The sequence below is a fragment of the Colossoma macropomum genome, unplaced genomic scaffold, assembly GCF_904425465.1.
Source record: "Colossoma macropomum unplaced genomic scaffold, Colossoma_macropomum, whole genome shotgun sequence".
NCBI lineage: Eukaryota > Metazoa > Chordata > Actinopteri > Characiformes > Serrasalmidae > Colossoma > Colossoma macropomum.
The window spans coordinates 14,882,590-14,908,512 of NW_023494801.1; the positions used below are offsets into that span (position 1 = coordinate 14,882,590).

Genomic DNA, 25,923 nt, shown 5'->3' on the forward strand with positions numbered 1-25,923 from the left:
TCACCACTGTGAAGAAATCTGTCTGTAACTACTTCATATCAAACCACCTGAATGACTTCAACCACTAAGTTATGCAGAATTTTTGAAATATTGGTGAAGTTCCCCTTTAACCAAAGGTTGTATCAGTGATTATAAAAAAGGTCTGCGCGATTAACAGTTAATAAACAATATTTGTTAATGTGTTTGTTGAGTATGCAGTTGTAGTATGCATGCAGAAACATACTTCTGTCTTACACCCAGTTAATGCAGCTCCTTAGTGTTCAGTGACACCGAGTAGTCAGCAGAGGGCTCCCTTACTTCAGTCAGCTGCAAATCCCAATTCTGATTAACTTAATACAAGTCATAAATGTGTCAGTAAATTGAACTAATTGACAGTAAATACAGTGCAAGTCATCATAAGGTACGATTTTTAGCTTTCAGACAGCTCTAAGGTAAGCTAAACATCAATTGACATGCACTACAGTCCCCAGCATGCACTGCAACATAGTGTGCGTTCTGACCCCCAGCAACAGTCCCTCGGCCAACATTTACACAAAAAGAAAAGATGCCTTGTGTCTAGTTCAAGCAAATAGGCAGTTTAAAAAAACTACCTAAAACAAGTATTAAGTGTCTAAAAATGGATGAGAAAAACCCAAACTACAAAAGAATAAATAAATAAATAAATATAAAAAAAAGTTGCAAACGTAAAAAAACACTTTCATTAAAATGACATGCTGCCTTTTACAAACCATGCTGTTCCAATTACATAGCACTATGCACTTTCAAAACATTTTGAAAATGTCAGTAATGATCATGTTGTGTAAGACCATGCCATTTTTTTCTCAGTCATCATTATGGAATACAGGATACTGACTTGGTGCAAAAACATAGAAGACTATACTATCTGATGCTACAGTCCATTGAGCACATCAAAAGTGCAGCATAATATGGACTTTCCTTGAAGCTGTAGCATTCTCTGCACACCTCAGACTATTGTGGTTCACACACTCTTATTTTGTTAGACCACCTTTAGCTTTGATTAAAGTGCGCATTCGCCGTGTCATTGTTTCAACAACCTTAACCCAGACAGCGAGCATATATTGGTCCACTGGCTTGATAAGGTCGGCACCCCGCTAACTGTTTGGCACTGCTGGTCCACCCTCGGACCACCCAGTTTATTGTTCTGCATACAAGCTCTACCTAGTGTTTAATCTCCTTAAACAGATTTTAAATGCATAGACTTTTATTTTAGAAAATGAACAAATATTACAAACAACTGAGAAAAATAATGACTAGGCCTGATATAAAATGTTGTTATAGAAAATGTTGTTGTCACTGAGCTAGATTAACATTATTTACTACACTAATTTACAAAGTATAACTAAAGAATGTAAGTAAGGAAAAATCAGTAAATTGGACTGTGAGTGGAAAATGAGCGATGTTAAGTGGAATTTTGTCTAATACTCTGCTTAAACACTAGTGGGCCACCCAGAAAACACTGAGCAAAAAGCCAGTGGACCTCCAGCTTTGCCATCACTATTCTCCTGCTATCAGGGAAGGAACGTCGCAACATTTATTTCCACCCAAAGTTGCATTAATTTTTGGTCGAGATTTTGTATTGGCGATGAGAGTCGAACCTCTCTGTGCGAACTGAAGCATTTTTTTTCCAATTAGCCTCACTAACAAGTGGTTTTCGTCATGAAGTCAGTCTCAGTTGTCATATAGTTTATGACATCTAATGCACTCTTAGACAAGATGGAACAATGAGAATCTAAGTTTTATTCTAGGACACATTGATCCACAAAGCCTGTGCCACATGGACAGGGATTCTTAGTCACAGCTGTAGAGCAGTACTTGAGATACTCAAGAAACTGTTATTTTTGCACAACAACACAGCATCACACTGTTCATCATCATTGTTCTCTCTCCCAGGTATCAGCACTGAGCTACTCTTCTACATACTTCACTGATGGATTTCACAAACACAGTTGTTGCCGAAATAAATTTGGTGAAGCCCTAAAAACGCCCTTAAACCTCTGTGCTGAATTAAACTAGATCTTCACTAAAATAGAAAGTCTTATTTGGCCTCAATATCCCATTGTACACAGTGTTATTTTTATCTGTTCCAGTTACACATCATCTTTCACAGTTTCTTAGATGGCTGTTGTTGCTTTCAGGATGTTTATATGAGAAATGTAATCGTATTGATCTCACATTAATCAGGTGTTGTTTTAAATTCTGTTTTTAGACACATTGTACTTGTAACTGCTGAAGACAAAAAATCACCCTGTATTTTTATACCTTGGCTAATATTATTTCTGTTGCTCTATTTTTCATTTGTTCTATCCATTTCCCTTTATAGTAGCCATCTGTTATATTATCCCTTTGATGGCATTGCTGAGGTCACAGCTTGTAAACATAGATCAGAGGATGAGAATTCAGGGGTTGCAACTTAACTAAGATTATTTAAATAGTTATAGGCCACAATGGTCTCCTCCTGAAATATGAAACATTTATAGTTCAAAATGTATAAATGTGTTTTCCCATTTATGCTGTATCAGAAAAAATGTATATTGAATTTACTTGACTCAAATGTGTTCATCATTTCCACATGGAAAAAATATTGTTGTTGTTGTATCAAATCCATGTAACCATGTAACGATGTAAATATATGTTTTGAAATTGATGCCTGCAACATGTCATGAAAAAGTTGTGACAGGGGTAATTTACGATTTTCAAAAAACATCTTAAACAGGTCACGCAGTCATGCTTTAGTATAAAAGGAGCATCCAGGAAAGGCCCAGTCTTTAATGAGCAAGGCTTGCCACTATGCCAATAAATGCATCAGGAAACTACATGGGCTTGGGAACCTTTTGCAAATCGCTGCCAGTAAACTCCATTCGCATCCACAAATGCAAGTTAAGCCTGTAATATATGTAGCGGAAGCCATGTGTGAACAACGTCCAGAAACACCACCAACTTCTCCGGGCTTGTTCTGAAATGGACTGATGCACAGTGGTTGTGTTCTTTGGGCCAAAGTAGAAAATGAACAACCAGATTGTTACCACGTAGCATCTGTCGTGGTATGGGGCTCTTCAGTGCCCATTGCATGGGTAACCTTCACATCTGTGAAGGCAACATTAAAGCTATGCATATTTTGGAGCCTTCTGGATGGATGTCTTTTTCAGAGACATCCATGCTTATTTCAACTTGACAATGCCATGTTTTTGGACTATACCAAATTAACTAATCACTATTTTGTGTTTTATTAGCATTTCATATACATTTTTCTGTACTGAGGTTTGTATTTTCTGCCGCCTGTTAGTATTAGCTAGTAGCTGACAGCAGTCAGTGTATTACTATTTTCCAAGCATTAAAGAACGGAAATGTAGCAGCTCAACATACAGCAATATACCTTACACATTTTATATAAGGGCTTCTATGTTTAGCATACACCATACTATGCACAGGTGTGGAGCTCGTCCTACAGTTAGTGTCCTCCACTGGGGATCTTCAGCAGGATGTTAGACAAGCATTCTTACAGATTAGCGCGACTGAACAATTCAACTTTACGTCAGGCTGAGCTTTGTGAGGGTATATTTGGGCCCGGGGGGCAACTTTGATTAGTGAATGGTCATAGAAAGCACCAGCTGAACTTCACATAGTCGGAAAGGGATTTAGTCATTTAGTCATGTGATCTGACTGCAACAAAGGTCCGTATTGTGTGCTAGAACACAGACAATTACTTCTAACAGCTGTTGTAAGACACAATAGGGTTATGTTAAATGAAGATCAAAATCATTCTTATAAATGATTATGTGAAATACTAATATTATAACACTAACATTAAATGTTAACTATATGGAACATGTTTAATGGTTGATGTTAAAAATTTAATATGAAATCTGTATAAATGATTATATACACACAGACACACACACATATATATATATATATATATATATATATATATATATATATATATATATATATATATATATATATATATTCTTTAGTAAAGAAAATGGTGCTATATAGAACCATGAACACTCAAAGAACCATTGCATGATTAAATGGTTCTTTGCATCATGAAAAGTTTCTTTAGATTGATGGAGAATGTGCTGTAGATGGTTCTATAGAGAACCTTTTTGTGAAGGTTTCCACATAGCACAATAAAGTGTTGTTTTGTTCCTCTGTTGTTACGATGTCAAGCTTGTTACAATAGGAAAACCCTTTTTGGTGTTATGTAAGAACCTTTTTAGAAAGCCAAGAAACCATCTACAGCACATATTCCGTCAATCTGAAGAACCCTTTCACAGTGCAGAGAACCATTTAAGCATACATTTTCTTTACTTAAAAACCTTTAAAGCATCATCATTTTAAGCGTATACACACACACACACACACACACACACACATATATATATATATATATATATATATATATATATATATGTGTGTTATTTATTTATTTATTTAATTAACCATTGCTCCACCTGCTTTTCTCCATTTTGTATTCTAATATTTTATACTAATGCTGTTTGCTGTCCGGTGTCGACCAGAGGAGGATGGGTTCCCCTTTTGATTCTTGGCTCCTCTCAAAGTTTCTTCCTCTTGGTCTTAGGGAGGTTTTCCTTGCCACTGTCGCCATTGGCTTGGTCATGGGGGCTCGTAGCCGGATTTTTTTTTTCTGTAAAGCTGCTTTGTGACAACACCTGTTGTAAAAAACGCTATATAAATAAACTTTGACTTATTTATTTATAATAATAATAATAATAGTAATAATAATAATACTTTAAAAATATTAAAATACTATACAATATTTGAAATACTATGCATAAATAATAAAATAAAATGATATACAGCAGAAAGGACCTGGGAGTTAAAGAATTCCTCGATGTAATCTATCCAAATGTCCTTGAGGATCATCATTTCAAATGCTTTTCATAATCATATATACTACATATTGCAGTTCCATGGCATTGTATACATTTTTCATTTGTGTGATCTGAGACTGACGGTCACAAAGGCTAACCCTGTGGTTTTTAGAACTGAAGGCATGTAAAAATAACTCCTGATGTGTGAGCATGGTCACCTGTTCGTGGTGACCCATCTGATTACCCCTTGAGGGCCTGATGCTATACTTAAGAGCCCAGAAGAAATTGATAATGTGACTTGAATGATATTTGAATAGAATTACATGCCCAAATATAGAGAGTGTGTTTCGCTGATCTGGCACATTGATCTTAATAAAAGGAGCACCAGTTGCCTCTTCTTCCATGGACATGTCCAGTTGTGTGCAGACCAGTGGTATGTGTTTCCAGTCATCTGTTTCATTGCTTTCTTCACTCTGTTATCTGTATATAAACAGGGATAGGTTATGGCTTTCTAGATTGTTATGTACTTTTCTGAATGATGAATGAATGAATATAAAACATGGTATGAAGAGTAAAGAATTGTTGTTATTTGCAGAACTTAATCTTATAACAACTGTCAAAGAAGGGGAGAGCAGGTGATCCAATTACATCATTTAATTTAATTTCTTCTTTGTCCTTTGATTTAATTATTATCTTCTTACTACATGAATGTTTTCTCTTTCAGTTTGCAGCCATCATGAGCACTGATGCAGAGATGGCCCAGTATGGGCCGGCTGCTCCCTATCTTCGCAAGCCGGAAAAGGAGAGGATAGAGGCCCAGAATCGCCCGTTTGATGCTAAAACTGCCTGCTTCGTCCCAGATCCCAAAGAACTGTACATCAAAGCAGTCATCCAGAGCAAAGACGGTGGCAAAACCACTGTGAAGACAGAGGCTGGAGAGGTGAGCTTCTCTTTAATGAGAGAGTTTTTCAATAAAATAAATCTTTTCATGCAGTGCAAAGCAAAGGCAAACAATGCAACACAACATACAGTTTTACAGTAATGAGAAATAATAACATAGTATGTAAAACATAGTATAAAACAGTATGCAAGGGAGAACATATATTAAATAGAAAATTACACAGAAGCCCCAACAACTAAAAATAATATATATATTGTTAGTATTTAGTGTGTCCACACTTTTTCTTTTATTACAGCTTCCATTCGATTCAGGAGACTTGCTTTCAGTTTTTCAAAGAAATTATTTGCTTCTTGAAAACATCTCAAAAGTTCAGTCTTAGAAATTGGTTGCATTTTCTGATTCTTATGATGCAAGTCATTTCATTTCAATTAGAAATTTATACTCAATCTATACAATCACCACATCTCAGATGTGGAAAGATGGAAGAGTTAAAGTGACAGCAGAGTACACAAAAAAATAAAGTTTAGACAAATGAAATACTGATTTGATATTATACTTATTGTTGGATGCTTTTGTGTAATTTTCTTTTAAATATATCTTTCTTGCTTTTTTCTGAAGCTAAAAAATGAATAACTTACTGGTCATTTTGACTGGAAATAAAAAAAATGAACAGGTTTCCCTCCTTGTACTATAAAATAACAGAAAATCGGTTAGCTTGAAATACACTTGTAGGTCACTGGGCTGATACTAAATCAAGATTGAAAATGCTGGTGTATTCTTTTATGAAGATTCACTGTGATTTAATATATGACACTTGCAGACAGTAACCGTTAAAGATGAGGACTGTCACCCTATGAACCCACCCAAGTATGATAAGATAGAGGACATGGCCATGATGACCCACCTTAATGAGCCCTCTGTGCTGTTTAACCTCAAAGAGCGCTACGCAGCATGGATGATCTATGTAAGTATAGCTGAGAAAAATGACCAGGCTGCTGCATAAACACTATGTCCAAAAGTTTGTAGACACCTGCTCATCCAGTGTTTCTTCTATAATCACTGGTATTAATAGAGTTTGTCTCTTTGCTGCCATAACATCCTCCAGTAGATGTTGGACAATTGCTGTGAAGATTCAATTGCATTCAGTCACAAGAGCATTAGTGAGACCAGGTACTGATGCTGAATGATTAGTTCTTGATCAGAAGCGCCACACCAACCTAAAGGTATTTGGTGGTGCTCCGTTACTCCAGAAGATGTTCCAAAGCCCAGTACTGCAGGACTTTATACCCCTCTATCAGGCATGTCATCCTTCGGCTCATGTGTAGCTGCTCCAGAGCGTCCCATTCTGTAAGGAATGCCTTTTTTTATGGAGATTGAAAAGGCTGCGCAACTGAACACCTGTGTCAGCAATAGGTGCACCTTACCGGAGCTGAATTCACTAAGAAGTACTAGAAGTGCTGTCTCAATACTTTTGGACAAATTGTGTAAGTGTGGCTCTCACAGTAAGCATATTAATGTCACATGAATACTGTCTTTGCAGACCTACTCTGGCCTGTTCTGTGTGACTGTGAATCCCTATAAGTGGCTCCCAGTCTACAGTGCTGAGGTGGTATCTGCCTACAGAGGCAAAAAGCGCATGGAAGCCCCACCGCATATTTTCTCTGTATCTGATAATGCGTATCAAAATATGCTGACTGGTGAGTTAAACTTATAACAATGCCGCTACTATTTATTAGTTTAAATACAGAATTTTTTATTGATCTTGAATTTTATTTGATTGATGGTTGCACTAGATGAACAGATGAATATTGTAGCTCTTCATAAGTCTCAAAAAGCTTAAAAAGAATAAATACTTTTCACACTTCTACAAAGCTAATCTGTCTAATGCTTCACTTGTAGACCGGGAAAACCAGTCCATCCTGATCACGTAAGTCAGTTTGTTTGGTAACCCTTCGTATGAAGGCTATCTACATAGAGACTTCATTACATGGATAAACATTAAATAACGCATTTAAAAAAGTAATGTTTTTGAATAGCTTATGCTGGTACTGGCAAAATGATATAAGTAAGAGCCCTTAAACTAAACCAGTGGACAGGCAGAGATGTAGTTGTGATGCCATATATTAGTTATATGATGCCTTCATTGCAAATGGAACAAATGTTTGTCAGTTAAGTTTACAGACACTTCTGTCAATACAATGTTATTTAATTCATTAAATATCTTAAAAAAATACTGACATAAGCTGTTCATAAATACTCAAGAACTTATACTGTTCATTAATACTCAAGTGCTTTTAGAATATGTTCATCAGTGCACGTGTTATAAAGTCCCTAGGTGTTACCACTTATTTCATACTACTTCATTAATCCCTAAACATAGTTATGAATGACTAGCTGTGCATTTTAACATTATGTCTTACTGCAGTGGAGAATCTGGTGCAGGCAAGACTGTGAACACCAAGCGTGTCATCCAGTACTTTGCGACAATCGCAGTGTCTGGAGACAAAAAGAAAGAGGCAACACCAGGAAAGGTGCAGGTATAAGAGACTTCAAACAGATCACAGCATAAGTCAGAGAGCACTTTGATGGCCTTCTTAATATTCAAAATCAACTTTCATAGGGAACGCTGGAAGATCAAATCATTTCAGCAAACCCTCTCCTGGAGGCCTTTGGCAATGCCAAAACTGTTAGGAACGACAACTCCTCTCGCTTTGTGAGTGTGGTTTTTTATATTTCCTCCTGTTTCTTATGGGCAGAGTGCACTAATGTGGTAAAAGTGGCATGTCTTACCTCCTGTTTGGTCTTCAACAGGGTAAATTCATTCGAATTCATTTTGGAACCTCTGGAAAACTGGCTTCAGCTGACATTGAAACATGTATGTCCTTCTCACATAACTAAAGTAGAATCAGTTATATCTTGCACAGGCATTGCAGTGGTCATATTTTTGGTTGATTTTCTTCAGATTTGCTGGAGAAGTCAAGGGTGACCTTCCAGCTAGCTGATGAGAGGAGCTACCACATATTTTATCAGATCCTGACTGGACACAAGCAAGAGCTAATTGGCAAGGCTTTCATGCAAAATACAACCAATCATCGATTCACCCCATATATTTTGTCTTACCTTTTTCTTTCTTTCATCTTCTTTCTCAGATATGCTTCTTATTACAACCAACCCGTATGATTTCCCCTCAATTAGCCAGGGCCAGATCACAGTGGCTAGCATTAATGACAAGGAGGAGCTGGAAGCCACAGATGTGAGGATTGCTCAGTCTGAAGTTATCTTTTGCCAGTATTCCTACAAATGCCATTATAGTATGCTTGACACTCCACATTGTATTTATTAGACAGCTATAGACATCCTGGGCTTCACTCCTGAAGAAAAGATGAGCATCTACAAGCTGACTGGAGCAGTAATGCATTATGGAAACATGAAGTTTAAGCAGAAGCAGCGTGAAGAGCAGGCTGAACCTGATGGCACAGAGGGTAATCAGACAGATTCAGTCTTGTGGCTTTTCTGTATACATTTTTGTTGCATTGTGTAGATGATTTAGTATTTGCACATGTGTGTGCATTGCTGTTATGAAAATGGTGTCTCTAATTAAACTAGTCCATGAGTCCACCCTTAATTTGTTTAATTTCCAGCCACAATGGCCATTAAATACAAGTAAGGAAAAAGCAGTAAACATATACTTAACAGAAAATTACAAAGAAGCATCTCTGTACAGATTTTTGACAGTTACACATACTTTTAGACCCACAGCATTGAGTTTTCCTTGTGCAAGTAGATTTATATCTAACATCTATTAGATCTTACACCTAATTTCCTCAGAAATAACTTTTGAAAAAATTGTGACTTGTACTTAATGGCTGGTTTTACTGGAAACTAAATACTTGAAAGGTGGTTTCCGACTTTTGCACAGTACTGTAGATGTTTCATACGTGTAGTTTTGCTCTCGCTGTAGTGGCTGATAAAATCGCTTACCTGATGGGCCTGAACTCTGCTGAGTTGCTGAAAGCTCTTTGCTACCCCAGAGTGAAAGTTGGCAATGAATATGTCACCAAAGGACAGACTGTTCAACAGGTAACTTACCTGTTATCTTTTTCAGCTAACTGTATAACTTCTGTGAAATCAAATAGAACTTTACTCTCATTAAAACTTCTTCAGGTTGTCAATTCAGTTGGGGCATTGGCTAAATCTGTCTATGAGAAGATGTTCTTGTGGATGGTCATTAGAATTAATCAGATGCTGGACACCAAGCAACCTCGGGCTTTCTTCATTGGAGTGCTTGATATTGCTGGTTTTGAGATCTTTGATGTAAGTAAAAAAAGCTTCGCTTGTTTTAAAGGTTTATATTATAAGGCACCTAACCGCGTAGTATTTGGATGCTTTCTGACCTATATTTAACTGAAAACAGTAAAACAAGACAAGATGGCCAGTCTACCACCTGCACTCTCTTACTATGAAGCCACAGTGTTGCAGAATGTGGCTTAGCATTTTCTTACTGGAATAAATCTACATGCCAGCATATGTTGCTCCAAATTGCGTATGTACCTCTCAGCATTAATCGTGTCTTCACAGATGTGCGAGTTAGCCATGTCATTTTCACTAACACACTCCCATCTCATGACAGATGCTGGCTTTTGAACTTTGTGCTAGTAAATATCAGGATAGTCCTTCCTCTCTTTGGCCCAGAGAACACAATGTCCATCCTTTCCAAAAACAATCTGAAAGCTGGACACACACATTTCCACTTTGCATCATCACTTTGTATTCCCAAGCCCATGTGGTTATATAATTACAGAAAGGTCAGCTTTTAATGCAGTGCCATCTGAGGGATCAAAGGTCACAGGCATTTAATATTGGTTTTTGTCCTTGACCTTATGCACAGATTTCTCCAAATTCTATGAATCTTGCAATTGTGCATCAAGAAACATTCTAAAACTGTTGAACCATTCGTTCATGCAGTTTTTCACAAAAAAGTGACTGAGCCTTTCTTGAATAGCCCTGTATGACAATTCATGCTAGCATCTTACCTATTCACCTGTTTACATTTGCAAAGTTCCAAAACAGAGCAGTGTGATAATTCCACATTGCCCCCTGTCTCATTGTTGCATTTCCCCTGGCTCAACCATTTTTGGAATGTTTTGCAGGCATCACATTCGGAATTAGTGTATATTTACAAAAGTAAATGAAGTTAATAATGTAAAATATTAAATGCCTTTACTTTCTGCTATTTAGTTTACATACTTGTAAAAGATTTACAAATCACTGCTTTAAATTTTTATTTGCATTTTACCTAGTGTTCCAACTTTTGTGGAATTGGGTTCGTATATGATGACTCTGTTGTTCATAGCTTGATTGTGCTTATAGTTCAACAGCCTGGAGCAGTTGTGCATCAACTTCACCAATGAGAAACTGCAACAGTTTTTTAATCACCACATGTTTGTGCTGGAACAAGAGGAGTACAAAAAAGAGGGAATTGAATGGGAGTTTATAGATTTTGGAATGGACCTGGCTGCCTGCATTGAGCTTATTGAGAAGGTAAGTCAACTTTTACTTAAAATCATGAAGTGTCTTTTTGATGCTTTTCTAACAGATGTGTTGTTTTATAGCCAATGGGCATCTTCTCCATCCTTGAGGAGGAGTGTATGTTCCCCAAGGCCACAGACACATCCTTCAAGAACAAGCTCTATGATCAACACCTGGGGAAAAACAATGCCTTTCAGAAGCCCAAACCTACCAAAGGCAAGGCAGAGGCGCACTTTTCCTTGGTGCACTATGCTGGCACTGTGGATTACAATATCGCTGGCTGGCTGGACAAGAACAAAGACCCATTGAATGAGTCTGTTGTTCAGCTATACCAAAAGTCTTCAGTCAAGCTGCTGGCTCTCCTATATGCCTCCTTTTCATCCGCAGAAACAGGTAAATCTATAGTGATACATACTTAAATTATAGTGAAATTTGATTGCACTGAATAGATCAGTCAGATATCATTGCTGCATGTGTTTTGTGTGGTAAAGATGCAAGCAGTGGTGGAGGAGGAAAAAAAGGAGGAAAGAAGAAGGGAGGTTCTTTCCAGACGGTCTCAGCCTTATTCAGGGTACGTATGATCGGTACCAGAATTTCCTTTCAGATTTTATTTTCTAAAAATGATTGATCTTTCATTGAGCTATTTACCTGTAGGAGAATCTTGGCAAGCTGATGACCAACTTGAGGAGCACACATCCTCACTTTGTGCGATGCCTTATTCCAAATGAGGTGAAGACTCCAGGTACACACAGTATAAAATAAACACATGCGCATTTTTAAGCCAAAGGTTGCTGCACATTATTATTTACAAGATTGTAATCAAAATTTAATTTAACACCCAACTAGGTATAATGGAAAACCATCTGGTCATCCACCAGCTACGCTGTAATGGTGTGCTGGAGGGTATAAGGATCTGCAGGAAAGGCTTTCCCAGCAGAATCCTTTATGCTGACTTCAAGCAGAGGTAATTCCGCTACTATCTGAACGGTGCTGAATCTGTTATTAGGGCCTGATCTGTAGTCTACATTGCGTGATCTTGTATATTACAGGTACAGGGTCCTGAATGCTAGTGCTATTCCAGAAAAACAGTTCATCGATAGCAAGAAGGCTTCTGAGAAGCTCTTGGGATCGATTGATATTGATCACACTCAGTACAAGTTTGGCCATACAAAGGTAGGAATTTATCTAATCTAGTTAGTGCAATAGCTAATTTGGCTTAAGAAGTTTAAGATCAGCTTACTTTAAAACTTACTAAAAGCTGAATTAGCTATTGCGCTAGCAAGCATACACTGATCAGGCATAACATTATGTAGTTCTGTAGTAATTGTAGTACCAGCCAGTGCAGCTCTTTTAAACAGGACTGATCTGATCTCTCTGTGTTGTTTTTGTTAGGATGCTGATGCGTTTTGTATGAGTTGTAAAGGATGTACTGTTTTCTCAGGAAGTCCAGTAAGAAGATCATTACAGTGATCAACTCTGCTGCAACGAATGCATGAACAAGTTTCTCTGCATCACTCTGAGAGAGAAAAGGCTGAACTTTAGTGATATTTCTCAAATGATATTTACAGCGATCAGGCATAACATTATGACCACCTCCTTGTTTCTACACTCATTGTCCATTTTATCAGCTCCACTTACTATATAGGTGCACTTTGTAGTTCTACAATTACAGACTGTACGTGGTGGTGGTGCGTTAGTGTGTGTTGTGCTGGTACAAGTGCTTTTAAACACTGTGTCCACTAACTGTCCACTTTATTAGACACTCTTACCTTGTCAGTCCACCTTGTAGATGTAAAGTCAGAGACGATAGCTCATCTGCTGCTGCACAGTTTGTGTTGGTCATCCTCTAGTCCTTCATCAGTGGTCACAGGGCGCTGCCCACAGAACGCTGTTGGCTGGATATTTTTTTTTGTTGGTGGACTATTCTCAGTCCAGCAGTGACACTGAGGTGTTTAAAAACTCCAGCAGCGCTGCTGTCTGATCCACTCAGACCAGCGCAACACACACTAACACACCACCACCACATCAGTATTACTGCAGTGCTGAGAATGATCCACCACCCAAATAGTACCTGCTCTGTGAGGGTCCATGGGGATCCTAACCACTGAAGAACAGGATAAAAGGGGTCTAACAAAGTATGCAGAGAAACAGATGGACTGCAGTCTGTAATTGCAGAACTACTAAGTGCACCTATATAGTAAGTGGAGCTGATAAAATGGACAATAAGCGTAGAAACAAGGAGGTGGTCATAATGTTATGCCTGATCGGTGTATTTCCTATTTAAACTGCAGATCAACCACCTGTTACAAGTTGTTTCGCCTCTTTTCTTTAAACACCACATTTACTGTGTGTAGCACTTCAGTTTTGTCCTTCGGTTTGAAAGGATTTCTATAATAAAGGGCTCATTATTTTGAATCGTGTTGTTCCTGACAGGTTTTTAGCAGAGATTTTCTTTTGTACAATGCAATCATTGCAGCTAATAACAAGACAAAAATAAAATTCTTTACTAAAGACTCCATAGACTTAAGACTTGACTTGTAAACATCTCTGCTCAAAACTGATGCTGTTATATCAAGTAGGAAATTAATTGAATAATAATACAGTTTATCATTAATTGTACTGATATCCGAGATACCTATCATCATAAATTGTCTATGATATCTGCCTAAAGGTATTTTTCAAAGCGGGCTTGCTGGGGATGCTAGAGGAGATGAGAGATGAAAAGCTGGCTTCTCTAGTGACCTGCACTCAGGCCCTTTGTCGTGGATACCTCATGAGAGTGGAATTTGCAAAGATGTATGCTCAGAAGTATGTACAATAACTCCAATGCACCAGTTAACACCTAGCCTAAATTGTTTATACTTGTCAGCTCATTTGCGTGTGGTTTACATCTTTTTTAGGGATGCTATTTATACCATCCAATATAACATTCGTTCGTTCATGAATGTGAAACACTGGCCATGGATGAAACTGTTTTTTAAGATGAAGCCTCTGCTCAAGAGTGCTGAAACGGAGAAAGAGATGGCTACCATGAAGGAAGATTTTATGAAGTGCAAGGAGGAGCTGGCCAAAGCAGAAGCAAAAAGAAAAGAGCTGGAGGAGAAAATGGTTTCCCTGCTTCAGGAGAAAAATGATCTTGTTTTACAAATTCATGCCGTAAGTTCCATCATCCCCTACATACCAGACTTTTTTTTGTTTTTAACCTGTTTCTCAAATTATGCATATTAAAAGAATGGTTTGGCAAAATATCTAATTCAGCTTAGAAAAAAATCAAATTCTAGTTCAGCTACACAGAAAAGTTTCACTCATTTTTATAGTTCACAGTAAATCATAATGTGTTTTTAAAGGCATCAACAAGGTGGCATCCATCTGTGCACAGATCTGGATGTGGTTTGAGTGGATTAGAGAAGTTTTGGAGATTCATTTATGGAAAAGATTTGGGTGACTATTGACTTTGGGTGACTATTGAACCTAAATAAGCACAATATGGACACTGTGCAAATGTGTTGTAAGTGGAAAATGAAGAAAACCAGAGTAATTGACAAAAGGCTTACTAATTTCTTGCATCTTTTCAGGAAAGTGAGCATCTTGCAGATGCGGAGGAGAGATGTGAGGGATTGATCAAAAGTAAGATCCAACTAGAAGCCAAGCTGAAGGAGACTGCTGAAAGGCTGGAGGATGAAGAGGAGATTAATGCTGAGCTCACATCCAAAAAGAGGAAACTGGAGGATGAATGTTCTGAGCTGAAGAAGGATATTGATGACCTTGAGCTTACCTTGGCCAAAGTGGAGAAGGAAAAACATGCAACTGAGAACAAGGTCTGGAAATAGTTGTAAGATGGACGAGCTGAGTTAGAACAAACCAAGTAGACTCTTTTCTTATAACAACTGCTGATCTCTACAGGTCAAAAACCTCACAGAGGAGATATCTAGTCAAGATGAGAATATTGCAAAGTTGACCAAGGAGAAGAAAGCCCTCCAAGAAGCACACCAGCAAATGCTTGATGACCTTCAGGCGGAAGAGGACAAAGTCAATAGCCTGACAAAAGCTAAAACTAAACTTGAACAACAAGTAGATGATGTGAGTACAACTAGTATAACAGTGGAGTTGATTGTGAATTTGATTGATCTCTTTTCAAACTTCATACTTTGGTCTGGAAAACAGCTTGAAGGATCATTGGAGCAAGAGAAGAAGATGCGCATGGACCTTGAGAGGGTCAGGAGAAAACTTGAAGGTGATTTGAAGTTGACCCAGGAATCCATAATGGACCTAGAGAATGACAAACAACAGCTGGAGGAGAAACTCAAGAAGTAAGTCTGTTGGAAACTAGCATTTAACAATGTTTGTGTTCACAATTCAGTTGTAAACCATGTTTCCTTTTTTTACAGGAAAGACTTTGAGATAAGTCATCTCTTGAGCAAAATTGAAGATGAGCAAGCTATGGGCTCCCAACTTCAAAAGAAGATAAAAGAACTCCATGTAATATCAGTTACACAGTTTATTCAGTATTTCGTTTTCATTTGATCAAAACATGCTTTGCTTAAACTCAGTCATTTGTTCTTCATTGTGCAAGGCGCGTACTGAGGAGTTAGAAGAAGAGATTGAGGCTGAGCGTGCTGTCAGAGCTAAGGTGGAGAAGCAGAGAGCTGATCTCTCCAGGGAACTCGAGGAGATCAGTGAGAGGCTGGAAGAAGCTGGTGGAGCCACAGCAGCTCAGATTGAGATGAACAAGAAACGAGAAATAGAGTTCCAGAAGCTCCGTCGTGATCTTGAAGAGTCCACCCTGCAGCATGAAGCAACGACTGCAGCTCTGCGCAAGAAACAGGCTGACAGTGTGGCTGAGCTTGGTGAACAGATCGATAATCTCCAACGAGTAAAGCAAAAGCTTGAGAAAGAGAAGAATGAATACAAAATGGAGATTGACGATTTGGCGAGCAACATGGAAGCCTTGGCAAAAGCCAAGGTTTCAAAATAGATTTACCTTTGTACTCATATTAGCAATGAAAATGAAACTACTTGAAGTCCTAATTACTAATTAGAAGCTGACATTTTTGTGACAATGACAGGTTAACCTGGAAAAGATGTGTCGCAGTCTTGAAGACCAGCTTACTGAGGTGAAAACCAAGAATGAAGAGCATACAAGGCAGATCCATGATCTCTGTGCACAGAAAGCTCGGCTTCAGAGTGAAAACGGTAAACCAGACAATATAATATTATAACATCTATGCTCTGTTTACTCTGATAGATTAACATTTATTTAAATACAACCCCATTTCCAAATAAATTGGGTTGCTGTGCAAAAACGTAAATAAAAACAAAATGCAATGATCAAATCATTTATACTCTATATTTCATTGAAAACAGAACAAAGACAACATATCAAATGTTGAAACTGAGAAATTTTATTGTATTTTGAAAAATGTATGCCCATTTTGAATTTGATGCCAACAACACATACCAAAAGTTGGGACAGGGGCAACAAAAGGCTGGTAAAGTTATGTAATGCTAAAAAAACACCTGGTGGTTAATTGGTAACAGGTCAGTGACATGATTGCGTATAAAAAATAATGTCATTAAAAGATTCTGAGAATCTAGAGAAATCTCTGCACACAAGGGGCAAGGCTGAAAACCAGTATATGCTGGCCATGATCTTTGGGCCCTCAGGCGGCACTGCATTAAAAACAGACATGATTCTGTAGTGGAAATCACTGCATGGGCTCAGAAACACCTCTGTGAAAACAGTTTGTCGCTGCGTCTACAAATGCAAGTTAAAACTCTACTATGGAAGGAAAAAATCATATATAAACAGGATCCAAAAATGCTGCCACCTTCTCTGTGCCTGAGCTCATTTAAATAGACTGAGGGGAAGTGAAAAGTGTCCTGTGGTCCGACGAATCAAAATTTTAAATTCTTTTTGGAAATCATGGACACTGTGTCCTCCGGGTTAAAGACCACTCAGCTTGTTATTAGTGCACAGTTCAAAAGCCAGAAATTAAAAATACGACAAAGGAGACGCTGAACTTTTGAGCAGCTGAAATCCTATATCAAACAGGAATGGGAAAACATTTCACTTTAAAAACTATAGCACTTGGTCTCCTTAGTTCTCAAATGCTTACAGAGTTGTTAAAAGAACAGATGATGAAACACAGTGGTAAATGGCCCCCGTGGAATGTGTTGTCAGCATCAAATTCAAAATGGGCATATATTTTTTTAAAAAACAATAAAATTTCTCATTTTCAACATTTGATATGTTATCTTTGTAGTATTTTCATTTAAATATATGGTTTACATCATTTGCATATCATTGCATTCTGTTTTTATTTCCATTCTGCACAGCGTTCCGTTTTTGGAAATGGAGTTGTAAATAAAGAACATTTTTATTTCCGCAGGAGAGTTTTCTCGTCAAGCTGAAGAAAAGGAAAGCCTTATTTCACAGCTTACAAGGGGAAAACAAGGTTTCACTCAGCAGCTTGATGAGTTGAAGAGACAACTTGAAGAAGAGACAAAGGTCAATAACATTGTAATTGTGTCACATTCTTTGTCTGTACATGTGAAGCAAGGTAACAAACATTTTTTGTCACTGTAGGCGAAGAATGCCCTGGCCCATGCTTTGCAGTCAGCACGTCATGACTGTGACCTCCTGAGGGAGCAGTTTGAAGAGGAACTGGAGGCCAAAGCAGAGCTGCAGCGTGGAATGTCCAAGGCAAACAGTGAGTTAGCTCAATGGAGAACCAAATATGAGACTGATGCCATCCAGCGCACTGAGGAACTTGAGGAGGCCAAGTGAGTATTTTAACTGATTCTGGAAATCTAGATCCACAGACAGGTGACAAATTAACAGAAAAAAAACAAGGTGTTGGGCCACCACAATCCATCATAACCACTTAACTGCAACTTGGTATAGATTCTACAAGTCTCTGGAACAGTACTGGAGGGATGAAGCACCACTCTTCCAAAAGATATTCTCTCATGCAGAGTGGTGGAGAGCAACATCTTACATGTCTAACTAGAATATCCCATATATGTTCAAATTAGTTTAGATCTGGTCACTTCAAGGGCCACTACATAGGATTTGCATTGTTTTCGTCTTCATCAAACCATACAGTGACCCCTCATGCCCTGTAGATGGGGGTATTGTCATCCTGGAAGAGACTATTCCCATCAAGATAGAATTGTTTCGTCTTTGGACAAAGCTGCTCAGTCAGGATAACTTTAGTTCTCTAGTGGACCCAACCATGCCCCGACAGCATAACATCACCAGACCCCCTTAGTGTAGGATTTGAACATTCAGGCCTGCGCTGGTCTCTTGGTGTACTCCACATATGCCCTCGTCCCCTTGCGGAGAATATGGTCATATAATGACCATATCACTTATTTCTACATATCTGTAGAAATAATTTTTGCAAGCAGTACAATTTGTACAAGCAGTGTCACTGTACCTATTGAAACATTAGCCAGTTGATCAGTCTTTGTGACTGAAGCGTCTTGGCCTCCTAGGCTTCATGTCCCAATAATGAACCCTCTTTCAGAGTCACTTAGATCTTTTCCTCTTTGCCATCTTGATCCAAAATTGAGGTCAATTAATACATTCCACAAAGCATAGTACGATGTTAATTGCTAAACTGTATCATGCAGTAGACCTGTCTGGAAGCATCTACACTGATTATTTCTCCACTCATTTGTTCAGGTTTTTCCTTTATTTTGTCACCTGTCTGTAGTTTCACTGTATGTAAATGACATTCTTAATTAAATGCACTGTACTGCGCGCAGGAAAAAGCTCGCTCAGCGTCTCCAAGAGGCGGAGGAGCAAATTGAAACCGCAAATGCAAAGTGTGCTTCCTTAGAGAAAACCAAGCAGAGACTGCAGAGTGAGATAGAAGACCTCATGGTGGACGTTACAAAGTCAAACACACTGGCAGCAAACTTGGACAAGAAGCAGAGAAACTTTGACAAGGTGAAAAATGAATTAATGTTACTATAAAAACAATCATAATATGTAATGGTAATATGGCAGTGATAAAAGAGAAATGTGTTTGGCCTTAGATACTGGTTGAGTGGAAGCAAAAGTATGAAGAGTCTCAGGCAGAGTTGGAGGCAGCTCAGAAAGAGTTGCGAGCATTAAGCAATGAGCTTTTCAAAATGAAAAACTCCTATGAGGAAACCTTGGATCATCTTGAAACCCTCAAGCGAGAGAATAACAACTTGCAGCGTAAGTAACAAAATGCTATGCTGCATGACAACAACAAAAATCTGATTTTAATTAATTTTATATTTTGAATGCAGAGGAGATCTCAGACCTCACTGATCAGTTAGGAGAGAGTGGTAAGAGCATCCATGAGCTGGAGAAAGCCAGGAAGCAAATGGAGACTCAGAAATCTGAGATGCAAGGAGCACTGGAGGAAGCTGAGGTAAGGAGATATCCACTGCTGTAAAATTATATACCCATGGTGTAGATAAGATTCTTTGAATGGTGTCACGATCTGCTCTCAGGCCTCCCTGGAACATGAAGAATCCAAGATCCTTCGTGTTCACCTGGAGCTGAATCAGGTGAAAAGTGAGGTTGACAGAAAGCTGGCTGAGAAGGATGAGGAGATCGAGCAGCTGAAGAGGAACAGTCAGAGGATCATAGACTCCATGCAGAGCACTTTGGACTCCGAGGTCAGGAGCAGGAATGATGCCCTAAGGTTCAAGAAGAAGATGGAGGGAGATCTTAATGAGATGGAGATCCAGCTGAGCCATGCCAATCGCCAGGCAGCTGAGGCCCAGAAACAACTGAGGAACGTTCAAGGGCAGCTTAAGGTGACCGTTTTTATTTCATAGCAATTTACAGTATGAATAACCAGGAGGATGTGGAGACGTCATGGTACTTTCTTTGGTTTTAACTAGTCCATATGTATACAGGATACCCAACTGCATCTGGACGATGCTGTAAGAGGGCAGGAGGACATGAAGGAACAGGTTGCCCTGGCAGAGCGCAGAACTACCCTAATGCAGGCTGAGATTGAAGAACTAAGGGCAGCTCTCGAACAGACTGAGAGAAGCCACAAAGTAGCTGAGCAGGAACTGGTGGATGCCAGTGAACGAGTAGGACTCCTGCATTCTCAGGTGTGTCATATTGTCATTGTGTTACATTTGTTACACTGATTTTCATTAAAAATCATTTTATTAAGAAATGTTCAGGTACTATTTCAAATAAACAATTTCAATCTTTACATTAAATTAAATTCCAGAACCCAAGCCTTTCAGCATGACAATGTAATGCCTTTATGTATGGTGTTCTTGAGAGCTTTGAGGCTAAAACCTAAGGATAGCTAGAAAACAGTTATCCTAGTTAGGTAAAACACCACGTGTGTCATTCTGTACGTCATTCTGTAGTCAGTGTCATTCCTATATTTGGATCTCCGGGTCTAACCTGGTTTTCTTTATTATGTCATTTTTGACAATGGTCGCTATTGCTCCCTGTGGTAAACAAATGTCCTAAACCTAATACACTCTGAAGTATGAGGTCGTTTATCAGTCGAAATACAAATAATGCAACATGCAAGCTGTTAAGCAGCAACTGTTAAGTTTAACACTATTATATACCAGCGTCAGCTTCTGTAGGCTACTACTGCCAAAGCTAATTAACTACCACATTTGACAAAGCTTCCAGCTATTTTGGTGAAGTTGTTGTGTTAAGCTGTCAAGTTCAATGCACAGAAGCGTTGGCAAGTTGCAATTTTTGTATTTTGACTCTTTAATCACCTTGCAATTCACAGAATCCAGTGACATTCAGAAACAATAGCAAACTGTATTGTACCATACCGACTACAGAATGACAACACAACTTCAGTGCTCTATATGCCATTGAGCAAGCTACAGTTTTATGGTGCACTGTGACTCAATATCAGATAAAAACTGTTAATTCTTTTGGCTTACAAACATTAGCAGTGTATGCTAAAAATGCTTTATTCAGTTCAATTATTATGCAGATGCCTGACAAGTGTTCTTTGCAGAAAAAATACGAACAGTCCAAATGAAATATTAGACAAAACTAAAAGATTGTAGCTTATTAAAGACTATTGAGCCCTTTACCTGTCAGATGAGGAGAAGGTTGTAAGTATATAAGGACAGGGAAGTTATTATAAAATATTGTGCAAGTCACATCTTCATGTGAGGGTTTGTGACAGTACTTCCTCGTTTACACTTCATGTCTTTCACAGAACACCAGCCTTCTAAATACCAAGAAAAAGCTTGAAGCTGATGTTTCCCAACTTCAAAGTGAAATTGAGGATTTTCTTCAAGAGTCAAGAAATGCTGAGGAAAAGGCTAAGAAGGCCATCACTGATGTGAGTTGTTGTTTTGTTGCTCTCAAATTATTCAGTTCATGGTAGATTCATGTTACATTATTCAGTACTGTCTTTTGTTCTAAGGCTGCCATGATGGCAGAGGAGCTAAAGAAGGAGCAGGATACCTGTGCTCATCTGGAGAGAATGAAGAAGAACCTGGAAGCCACAATTAAGGATCTACAGCAACGTCTGGATGAAGCTGAAAGCTTAGCCATGAAGGGTGGAAAGAAGCAACTCCAGAAACTGGAAACAAAAGTAAGTGAAGTTTTTGGAAATGTGCGTTTGTAAATCATGAAAACATCTCAAAACCATTTTTTGAAAATACTGTTACCTATCGTCTAGGTTCGAGAACTGGAGAATGAACTGGAGGCTGAACAAAGGCATGGAGCTGATGCTGTCAAAGCAGTTCGGAAATATGAGAGGAGGGTAAAAGAGCTCAGCTACCAGGTTTGTATCAAAGAAAACCTCTTACAGTACATTCTGGCCAAAATGATTCAACTGTAGATATTTTGATTACAGCATTTTAGTGATCAAAAATGAAAATCTTACTGTATGTTAAATTTATAGGCTGAAGAAGAAAAGAAAAATGTGAACAGGCTTCAGGATCTGGTAGACAAGCTGCAGATTAAAATGAAAGCCTACAAGAGACAGGCAGAAGAAGCTGTAAGTGAAATTCAGTTTTTACTATCAATATACAGTCATCACCTGGTTAACCAACTGCATATCTATATTATTTACAGGAAGAACAAGCCAACGTATACCTGACCCGCTGTAGGAAGGTGCAGCATGAGCTGGAACAGGCTGAAGAAAGGGCAGACATTGCTGAATCCCAGGTTAACAAGCTGAGAGCCAGAAGTCGGGACATGAGTGCAAAGGTTAGTGTCACACCTTTTTCAGAAGGCAATCATTTCTGACTATTCTAATCAGTGTTGTGATTTAAGGGGGCTGAGACAAGATGCATAGACCATGGCTGGAATTTAAATACATTTTACTACACAAGAGAAACCAAATATTGACAGTAAACATTTGTTTTACACACGACCCACCTATCTCTACCCATTTAATAATTTCTGCATCAGTTTACACCTGTGAGCTAAAACATACAGCCACTCACAGATGAAGCAAATGATGCTGATTATCTCATAATAACCGCACATGTCAAGGTCTGGGATATATTAGATGTTAAACAAACAGTCGGTTCTAGTCTACTGTTGGATGCGGGAGAAATGACTTCGAAGTCTGAAAGGCTATGGTGGCACAAGTGGCACATGGAAGGAATGTGTTACAACATACGGTGCATCGCACCCTGCTGTGTATGCAGTCAGAGTGCCCACCCTAACCCCTGGCTTCCATCGAATTAGCTTACAATGGTCATGTAAGCATTGGATGCCCATGGTAAACCCTGTCCACCATCAAAAGTGGAACGAACTGGACCTTACAGAAATGGAAGAAGGTTGCCTGGTCTGACGAGTCCCATTTTCATTTACATCATGAGGACGGCCAGATATGTGTGTGCCATTTACCTGGGGAACTGATTGTACTGGGATGCACTGTGGAAAGAAGACAAGCTGGTGGAGGGAGCGTGATGCTCTTTGCAATGTTCTGCTGGGAAACCTTTTTCAGCAGGATAATGCACCCTGCCACACTGCACACATTTTCCTGGAATGGTTTAAGGAACATGATGAAGAGTTCATGGCGTTCTCTGTCCTCCAGATTCCACAGATCTCAATCCAATTGAGCATCTGTGGGAAAGGCTTCTCTTCCTCACTCCTATAACTTAAGAATAATTCTTCTAGTTTGCATTGCTTTCTAGGTAATAATTGAATAATAAGCCTTAGGAGATAATGAGCCTGGGAATTGACTTTCCCTTTTTCCACAAAGTGAGTATGCCCAATTTAGAAAAGTGCTGAAATCTGTAAATCACTAACATCATTTTTATTACCCTAAATAAGGAATATTTCATGTTTTATATGGTATACGGGCATACATGAATATAAAATAGTTATTTTTTTGCCTGAATATTAAGGTAAAATAAAAGTATAATATGTATATCCTATAACTGTCAGACAAAGCACAGAGAATAAAGATGCAAATGTTTAGCTTCAGTCCTCTTATGTAAAACAGTATCAGTGCAGCAAGCAGGATATTTCAAGATGGTGATTATCAAAGACTGAGGTAATTGTTTTGGTTACTGTCAATTTAAACAGGGCCAAGACGGTCAAGCGGAATAGGAAAGGATCATGACGTGTTCTCCTCTCTGAGATCCAAAAGACACAACAGTGAATGCAGAGTGTGTGTAATTATGGTTTATTATCCAGTTGACTAATTTCCCCATGTGTAGTCAGTGTGTTGAAACCCCAACAGTTTGAAGCCCTATTCAGAAATTGTTGCTTGAAGAAAACAACAGGCACTACATACAAAATGCCATTTGTGTTGTCTCTGCAGTACTGTGCAAAAGAGACCACGCTTCAGGATTTAATTTACAATCAAAAGGCCATTAAGGTTAAGTTATTTCTGAGACATTTCTGGGAGATATAAAATAATCTACTTGCAGAAAGAGGGAAGAAGTCAAAGGAAAATATGTGCATTTTCTGTTCTTTTCTTAACACTAAAATGCATGACTTATACTTAATCACTGTTTTGACTGGAAATTAAACAAATGAAAGGTGGCCTCTTTTGCACTGTTCTGCATTGATACAGGTATGTTTGTGTACAAGGATACTTGTGAAATGACTGTGAAAGATCCTAATTTTGTAATATTCCACAAACCTCTCAATATTTAATGACATGGTAATCTGCACTAGATTTATTTAATAACTGTTTCATTACGTAAAGGCATTTCATACTATGGCAGTTTTACAGAGTAATAATTCATATTATGATTATGTTCCACTCTTAGTCAGTGTGTTCATTTTTAAACATTCATTTATTATAATATTAGTGTTCATTATTAGTGCACAGAGAGATATGCTATAAACTGTATTCGGAAAGAAAAGCTTGACAGTTATGTCAAAGTTAAATTTATTATTGCACTCAAAGGAATTTAGACAAATTAGACAAATCTACATTTAATTAAATCATATTTCTCACATGAATGAAACTACCAAACAGCTCATTATTATCATTATTACTTCGAGTATTGCAATTATCATAATTTTTCACCTCGGTGCTCATCTGTTCTCATTTTTCATGGTTTATCCTGTTGTAAAAATATCATGGGCACAGGCAAGGAAATTAACCATTGTGGACAAAGATCTAAATGACAATAAATATGACAACATGTTCACAAGTATGTTTGTGTTCACTGATTGCCTTTTCTTTATATGTAATGTAATATTTATACAGATATATGAAGACAATCAAACAGAAGAAATCTAATTATGTCTTTAGTAGTACTCTCTCTATCCTCATATCTGTTTTATGATTACACCATGTATCAAATGCTAATTAAATAAGAGCTGAATTATTTCACCCCTCTCGATGATATGCAGATCAAATAAGCAGGCAACACAGCTCAAAACATTCTACATATCAGATACGCACCAAATTACTGGCATTATATTTGTTTATTTTCCTTAAAACATTTATTCAGTGGACACAGATTGTATGCAGATTCAAGAAAAGCATTGCAAGCATGTAACAGTGAAGACATTTGTTGAACATTTAATTAATCTCTCCATAGTCTTACTGTTTTTTTTTGCTCAGTGTAAGAATAACAGAAATTAATGTAGGCATACATAGAATTATATATTATGGGTAATATGCGTGCATAACAAATATCAGTTACACACACTACTGTCCATAAATTTGGAATAACTTTTCTTATTATTATATATGCATTAATAACTTGACAAATGCAGACTGAAATACTATAAACTAGACACAGAAGATATTTTAAAGGAGCAGTGTGTAAGATTTAGGGGGCTCTATTAGCAGAAATGGAATATAGTATACAAAACCATGTTTTCATTAGTGTGTAATCACCCGTAACCACGAATTGCTGTGTTTTTATTAGCTTAGAATAAGCGCTTCAAATCTATGTAGGAGCACGTCCTCTTCCAATATGTTGCACTGTCATATTTCTACAGTAGCCCAGAACGGACAAACCAAACACTGGCTCTTTCACATTTTTACGCGAGAGGTTTGAGAACCCGAATTTTGACAAATGAAGGATCATACTTATTATATATCACAAGAAAAAGGGAGGGTGAATCCTCATCATTAAAGAAGCAAAAACATGAAGAAACAAAACAAAATCTGGACAGGTGATGGCAGAAAACCCAACAGCCACCGTATGTTCAACTACACG

General features: G+C 38.1%; 1 protein-coding gene across 1 annotated transcript; it reads left to right on the forward strand.

Annotated features, from left to right (window-relative positions):
* Positions 1 to 5,592: 5,592 nt before the first annotated feature.
* LOC118821687 (myosin heavy chain, fast skeletal muscle-like) lies at positions 5,593 to 24,185 on the forward strand (the record flags this gene model as incomplete). Its single annotated transcript, XM_036590414.1, has 39 exons — positions 5,593 to 5,796; positions 6,578 to 6,721; positions 7,298 to 7,454; positions 7,657 to 7,684; positions 8,183 to 8,294; positions 8,378 to 8,470; positions 8,569 to 8,632; positions 8,720 to 8,818; positions 8,907 to 9,010; positions 9,101 to 9,239; positions 9,719 to 9,837; positions 9,922 to 10,071; positions 11,128 to 11,298; positions 11,370 to 11,679; positions 11,778 to 11,857; positions 11,941 to 12,028; positions 12,133 to 12,250; positions 12,336 to 12,459; positions 13,958 to 14,094; positions 14,187 to 14,442; positions 14,862 to 15,104; positions 15,190 to 15,366; positions 15,451 to 15,596; positions 15,675 to 15,765; positions 15,860 to 16,249; positions 16,353 to 16,479; positions 17,676 to 17,794; positions 17,873 to 18,069; positions 19,057 to 19,240; positions 19,330 to 19,495; positions 19,570 to 19,694; positions 19,777 to 20,085; positions 20,188 to 20,391; positions 21,489 to 21,614; positions 21,699 to 21,869; positions 21,957 to 22,061; positions 22,182 to 22,277; positions 22,355 to 22,481; positions 24,169 to 24,185. Coding segments are annotated over exons 1-39 (5,817 nt in total), but the record flags the coding sequence as incomplete, so codon positions are not given.
* Positions 24,186 to 25,923: the final 1,738 nt, after the last annotated feature.